The 7768-nt window shown below is 30.7% G+C and overlaps 1 protein-coding gene across 1 annotated transcript in view; it reads right to left on the bottom strand.

The window, feature by feature from the left end:
- Nucleotides 1-7036, bottom strand: part of LOC106462882 (PWWP domain-containing protein 2A-like) — a 30581-nt gene extending 23545 nt beyond the window's left edge. The window contains exon 1 of the mRNA XM_013922848.2: nucleotides 6832-7036. Coding sequence (XP_013778302.1) covers nucleotides 6832-6980 — 149 coding nt within the window. The 5' untranslated portion in view covers nucleotides 6981-7036. The remainder of the gene's footprint in view (nucleotides 1-6831) is intronic.
- Between the last annotated feature and the right edge of the window lie 732 nt (nucleotides 7037-7768).

The following is a 7768-nucleotide window of genomic DNA, read 5'->3' as shown; positions in this document are numbered from 1 at the left end:
CTATCTGTATTATATATATATATATATATATATATATATATATATAACATATATATATATATTACCAGTATCTTTTCGGTACAGAAAAAAATAACTGGAACCCCGGACAGAAGAGTTCTTTGAAAGAATTAGAACGATAAGGTTTGCCATTTTTTCTGTATGCTTGTCTGGAAAGGTGCCTTACTTACTTAGTTGAAAATTCATTGAAATAGTGTAATTTGGATTCACTCCATAAACACATATGTAAAGATTTAGGCAGCTTTATAAGTATAATAAGCTTTAGTTTTGCTCAGCCAACACTGCACAATAGTCATTCTTAATACTCAGACATTTTAAAGATGGTTTTATATGGGTGATTTTCATGGCCACCATTTTATTTCAACACTGACTTGAAATCTAATTAACTCATGGGGTCAAACCCTTTCGATTGATATACATGTCCATGCTCAAGGTCTCATATATCAACTTACTTTAATCCTGCCTAAAATAATTTCAAGTTGAGGGTAGGATGGTAAAGATTCCTAATCTAAACTGTATTAAAAGCCAGTGTGTGTCACATCACGATTTAATTCTCGAAATGGGGAGTCATAAAAGCTAAAATGCATTTATTCAGACTGAATAATTTCAATTACTGTCTGCCCATTACAATTTTAATAACGGGGTGCAAGGGGGCCATGAAACGTTATAATTACAGCGAGTGTTAGTATAATAAGCCTAAAGTAAAGACATAGTGTGGGATCACCAAGCCAAGAGCCTAAAATTTATCATGAAAGTAAAAATATTGATTCAATTTTAAATTTAAATTGTTTCTGAATTAAGCTATTTTCTGTTATATCACCAACATTTTTAACAAAAAACAAACCTATTTAATCAACGTAGACTTGAAATTAAGAAATCAACAAATATATTTCCAGTTTTGTTGTCTATACATTTCATTTTATACTTTGAGTACCTAGACTAACAACAATATTAGGTTATAGTTTTTTGCTAAGCAACATGCCATAAAAGCTACTTTTGGAAGGTAGTGTTACCAAAATGCACTGGCTTTTCTATATATTAGAAGTTGTTGATCTAACTGATTTTTCACCAATAATTATTCTATGAATACGCCATGAATTCATTTAGTGAATGATCTTAATTTTGATTGGTTTGATGCCTCGATTGCACTTTTCTGCCTCTTTGTTAATCAAGCCTGATTTTGCACAATTGATTTATTCCAGTTAGCTATTAAATGTGAGGTTAGGGTATACTATGGTAGTACTCGCCCTGTCATTTTTGATGGGCTATACACTAGTGAGTAATAAAATCAAATCGGGTATACATGCGCCCCACACTTGGTATTGCTGGTGCATAAAAAATATAGCTGATAAAAAAGAATAAAAGGTCTCATAGATTAATTTACCCTAATCCTGCCTAAAAGAATTTCAAGTCCCACGGCTATTGAGGATTCTCTCTTGTTTTTACTTAGTATTATTTAGAGTACTGAGCACTACCTAGTATTCGTAGTACTGTACAAATTTTAAAGTATTACACAGACAAGTTCACAGAAAAAGTTAATATACTGATGTTCCCTAAAGAAAATAAACAATGTATTTAAACTGATTTTATAAAAAAAGTGCTAAAAATTGATTATCAAGGATAACTAGATTTTTATGGTGCAGTTACATTGATACAATAGACCTACATATGAGTACCTTTTCTGCTTTGAGAATGACCTTTTCATTAATAATCTTGTAGATGGAAAATAAAGAGAAGAATAAATAAAATGAAAGTCATAAAAATGTTTAAAGTGTACATATTACATGTGATCAACATATTACATACAAATAAGCAAAACTTGGTCTTTGTCAGGCCCATATACAGAATGTTTGAAGGGGGGGGGGGTTCTAATTTGTGAGATCAAAAGCCAACACAAGGTATTCTAATACAATGAGGGCCTGGGAGCATGTGATTATTTCAAGCCAAAAAATGCTAATAAATCATCAGAAGAATGTAGACTATGTAGAAAACATTAAATACCATAACAGCTGCACTATAAGCATATATTTTTTGACATCACAAAAATAGGGGGTTTGGCTGAACCCCACCCCCTGCGTATGTACATGTTTGTGTTTTATAATACTGAAACTACAAGTATACAACTGTATTGCACACACAGTTAGCAACCCAATCACTGAAGGGGAGATTTTTTTATGGTAATTGGTTAAACAATTCTTATATCATTGCGCTGTAACAAAGAAAATCTTCAAGAGCAAAGGGATCCAACTAGTGAATATATACACACAGTCACGAATGCTAAATATTCTCTTTTTATATATTTGAAAGAGAGAATTCTGAAATAGGTGTGTCATAAAATATTTTTTTAGTCTAGGCTGAACAGGCTAGTAATAGTATTGAGAAATGAGGGCCACAATGAGTAAGAATACATTAGAGTAAAAAAAATAAATGCAATAACACAATCACTACTTCTAAATGTCACTGACAAAGTTTAATAATGATGAAGAAAAAAAAAACTCTCTGCAGACTATGTGGTGAAGAAAATTCATAACAAAAGCAGAGTGCGACATAATGAGTGATTGGAGTCAAACAGAAATCAATATTTCATAATTTCATACCATGAATTTTTGATATTTCAGACCAAGACAAATAGTCTTTCTTTGCTTATATTGTATATTAACTTGTAAATCACTTGGTTAACGTCTACTAAGTTACCAAACAAACTGGGCATATACTAAAAGTATTCATATCTCATTGAAAAAAATTTAGAAAAAGTGAACATCTAAAGAAGGATTTTTTCTGGGAAGTACTATGGGAAAAGTGTTTGGAATGTGATCTTTAGTTATGCAAAACTCATTGCATCAAAATGATTCAATGTACAGGGCTCAAAATTTTCATAACTTTTACCAATATAAACTGTAATGTTTTTATATATTAAAAGTGCTACCCTTTATTGAAATATAATATTTTTTTTAAGAACTCCAGTTTCTTAATACTAGATTTAAAAAGTACATCAATAAAGATATAATCAAACCCTCATGCAGTCCTAGTGAAAGTTGTGTTCTTGTTGTGAGGATAATACATTTATTTAAAATTGTGTTTATTATAAAAACTTGCATGAAATACAAGACGTATTATTCCTTGTGTCTTTACCATGGGAGTTCACTATGAGCAACTATGTATTTAAGACAAATTCCTCAATATACACATCTACCAGAAATAATCCTCACAAGTATAATACGTCAGGCATGTTCCTCACAAGTACAATATACTAAACATGTTCTTCACTTGTGTATCAGTACTAAACATATCCATGAAACATTGTTTGTTATGAAAAAAGCATGTTCTTTTCATATACAATATAGTTCTGAGATGATTCTCAAATATACATATTCAGTGTATTGTATATTCTTCAAAAGTATATCCATCAGATATGTTACTCTAAACTATATATGTATCTGAGATGTTCCTCAAACAAAATCATACCTAACAGGCATTCTTCAAAAATACAATATATCTTCCAATTATGTTTTTTAAAAATACAATTCAGACATATCCATGTACTACAGGCACTTTTCACAAGTACTGTGTATTTTTCAGACACAACTGTATGTACAAAAAACATAAATCCCCAGGTAACTAGACATATCAGAAACAGGTGTAAGTTTTCAGACACAAATTATAATATGCACTATTTACAGTAGGTGTGTAATAAAGTGAATCTTATATATTAGGAATGTATAACACTGAAACCTGTGCCTTTAAAGAAGATACACTATTTTAAAAAATATGTGCTACAAACAAAAAAAATATTTATAATGAATCCAAGGGACCCAAAAAATATAAAAAACACAATGTAATAAAGAAATAAGAAGAAATTTCTATACACAGAGTAGTAAACAAGTGAAATGAAATAGTCAATCATGACTGATATTCTGGAGGCAACGTAGGTGAATGCTTTTAAGAACAAATATGATAAATATAAAGACTGTCAATCTCAAACATCTAATTGTTGAAAAAAAGAAATAAGTATAAAAAAATTGTTATTTGTGGAGAGACAGGCAACAAGCACTAACAAGTGCACTCAGACTTGCTTATTATTACTGTGAACAAATTACTGTGAATGTGAATTTATTGTGCTCAATTCATGCATCAAAAAATATACCATAATCAACTGAAGAAAAATTAAGCAAGCTGGATCAGTGGTTCAAAAATATCTGCTGGAACTTTGTGAATATACAATCTGAGGTGTATAACCAGACCAGACATATACAGTTACTGGAGGTGCTTAGGCAATGAAGTGTTACACATCCCATGAGATATAGAAGACATTTACGGAGTAAATCTACTGCCTCTGCTAAGAAACAAATTTTTTATGTAGTAGGAAGCTACTAAGGTTACAGATTATAAATACAAATTGACAAGTGTATGTCAACTATATTTTTCCCTTGATGTAGCTCTAATAGACAAACTGTTAATACAAAAGAAACTGGAGAAAATGTGGTTTACAACTGTATCATACAATGCACCAAAAAAAATATCTCCAGAAAACTATATTTTAATACTTGAAAACAGACATAGAAGTACAAATAGTTTTTTCTATTTCACATGTTGAGTTTATTAAAAACTTTATACATTAATTTTATCATTCATGTGTGTGATCAACAAAATATATGTTTAATAGAACTGATGACTGAAATATGATGGTAAAGGCAGATTCTGTGGAGAGTATAAAATTAGGGTAGTCTTTAAGTGTGATCAACTTCTTGAAAATCCACTTCAATGTTGATAAAATGTTATGCATTGGTTATGGCAATTTGGAAAGAACTTACTTCTTGTACCAAAGAAATATAGCTATTGTGAAGAAAAAGATTTAAAATTTAAATGTCATTATATTAATGGAAAAGTGTCAGAAAACTTTAGGTAATACAATTTTTAAGATTTTTATGTATTTATATATATTTTGACCTTATGACTTACAAACATATTTGAACTATATGTAAAACTCTGGTCAGGCATATTTAGAATAATGTGTATAGTTTTGGTCTAATTACTTCAGAAAGGATATTAACATGTTGAAAGAAAAGTGCAGAGAAACTCAGAAAGACTAAATACAATGATATATGGATTAAGTGATAGAAAAGCTATACAAGTATGAAACAAGATTTAAGTTTTTGGATCATTTTTTTTTCTCAAAAACAGAAGTATATTGAATCAGGTGTTTAAATTGTTACAGGCTTATATTAACTGCCAGTTGGAAACATGTTTGAAAGGCAGAAGATAAGATTTGAAAAAGGAATCTAAACATTGCTAATAGTACCTAATAATAAGCTCTGGAAGCTCAGGTTCAGACTTATTCCATTGTAGAATTATTCATTTGTAATATTTACAAACTTCTGCAATAGCTTGCCTGACAAAATTACCTGCATGTTACTTAAAGCAATTCTAAACCTTTGACTGATAGGTATATAATATAGACATACTAAGATGCATTTAGAATTAAGTTGTTTTTTTTCACTGGGTTGAATAGTGCCTTCAGTAAACGAAATAGTCTTTTTGTCAACTTGCGCGTAAAAATCTTATATTAATAATTTCTCAATAGAAAGGCCTGCCTACACTCTCTAATTTGAAGCTTAAAATCAAAACTGTAATCAGTGTTAGTTTGAGAAACTGGAATACAAAATTCATTAATACCATAATAGGTTGACACCTCAATTGTGGAAATTTATAATCCAAAAAATATGTATTTTGTTCTTATTTAATGGTTAATTATAAGTATTTCTTATGAGGCTAAATAATAGTATGTCACTTTCCCACCTGCTGTATCAAATACTGGAAACTGTAATAATATAGCTGTGGAAGTGGTGTATGGATGATCTGTTCAAGGTTTAAATAGTTAATGTAAGAACAAGAGACTATCCAATTTACAAGAGATGATTGTTTGAAATGTGTAGTAGGAGGTAACGGTTAACGTTACGTTCGAGGAGGTTCTTCATATGATAACCTTGTTGTTGCGTTAGCTTACCAGAAAATGAGAAATACCAAATCACTTTACTTAGTTTCAGAACTGCCGATATTAACGTTATGTAGTTAATACTTTTAGTTTGTGATAATGCAAATCGCTGTTCATTTGATTAATGATAATAGAGTGTAACTTTTAAAACGATGTTTCAGTGTAACTGTAATCAAAATACATAATAACGCAAGGTACCTTATATTCAAGTTTCAACATCTAACACTAGTACTACTGGTAGTAAGCTTGCACAGTGCAGTTAGACAAAAGTTAAAATTAAATAATGACCAGATGGTAAGTGTCGTCAGATCACTAACAACAAAACGTTTAACAGTAACATTGTAATTGTGACAATTACAGTTAACAAGTTACATGCAACATAACTTAAAAAATCTTTCATAATATCCATGTCTTTGTTAGTGTTTAAACTTGTCTGTACTAATAAAATCATACCAATGTCCTGTCGTTTAAAATAGACAAGTCTAATTTGTTAAAATTAGATAACCACTGTGTAAGTGTAAGCTTATAATAAAGGTCTGGTTAACAAACGACAAACGATGGGTGTGAATCACTGTGATGTTTTGCAATAAGTAACACATCTAAAATCACAATACTACAAGTATAATCCTAGATGTAAGATGTTGATGGTGTTATCAACTGCTTTATTTTAATGTGTATAAATACATAAAAACAAAAAATATCAAGAAAGAGTTACTGTTTTAAAGAAATTCAGTGCAACAGGGTGACAATCTGGCTTATGACCTCAAAAAATGAGACAAACAGTTCACGAGTTTCGTGAAACATCCGTAACATTTACTCACTTCTTGTTCACTTCTAGTAAGGCTCCTTGAAATACTTTTCCTCCAAAATGAAAGGACACAACCAGAACATCAATTATAGCTTCCTCTACAGTAACTGAAATTTTTGCCCCCTTCAATAGTGTCACATCACTTTCCGAAGGCAACGCCATGGCCGTTAGTATCTCCGAACTTCCACCGAGCAGCCTGGTGCAAGCTGCAGCAGAGACCCTACAGGGCATGCGCAAGCGTTAATACGTGAAATTTTCTACCAATTTTTTGTTGTTTTATATTAGATAGGTGTAATTAGTTTTATGAAATACACTCATTCTCATTATATCATGTTTGTTAACTTTTTATCGCGTTCCCGTAAACAAAGTACAAACTATATTTTCATAAACGGGATGAAGGATCAGAACAATACGAATTTCACTTTTCATTTATATTATTCACAGAACGCCATTTCTAACAAGAATATTTACTAAAATTAAAAACAGTTCTTAGTCTCAAAGCGGCCAGTAGTATTAATGCTGAAGCTTTATTATTATTATTAAATAAAATGAAGCTAAAACTGTGGTATGTTAACTGTGTATATTGAATAACAAATGTAGCGTGGAGCTACCAACAACTACTTTCAGCACCAAACAGAACGTAACGACCACGCAACAATATTAGCGTATGCGGCAGCCATATTGGCTTCCCCAACTACCTGATGTTGTCACGTAGAATGAATGTGATATAATGAAATTATTGTCTGGACTGTCTGTTTTAATACTCTTTCTTTAAATAATCTTATTAAATATGATATATTGAATTAAGAGTAACTTTTCTGCAACACAACCTTACTAGTTCCTGTAAAAATGGTACAGTTTGAAAATGTCTTTTGTTTGTGGATCTTCCCACTGATTAAAAAAAATGAACAATCGAAACATCTCTGTGTATTGAATATTTTGGAAAATGA

The sequence above is a fragment of the Limulus polyphemus genome, unplaced genomic scaffold, assembly GCF_000517525.1.
Source record: "Limulus polyphemus unplaced genomic scaffold, Limulus_polyphemus-2.1.2 Scaffold1274, whole genome shotgun sequence".
Taxonomy (NCBI): Eukaryota; Metazoa; Arthropoda; class Merostomata; order Xiphosura; family Limulidae; genus Limulus; species Limulus polyphemus.
This window is presented reverse-complemented; position numbering and strand designations above follow the sequence as displayed.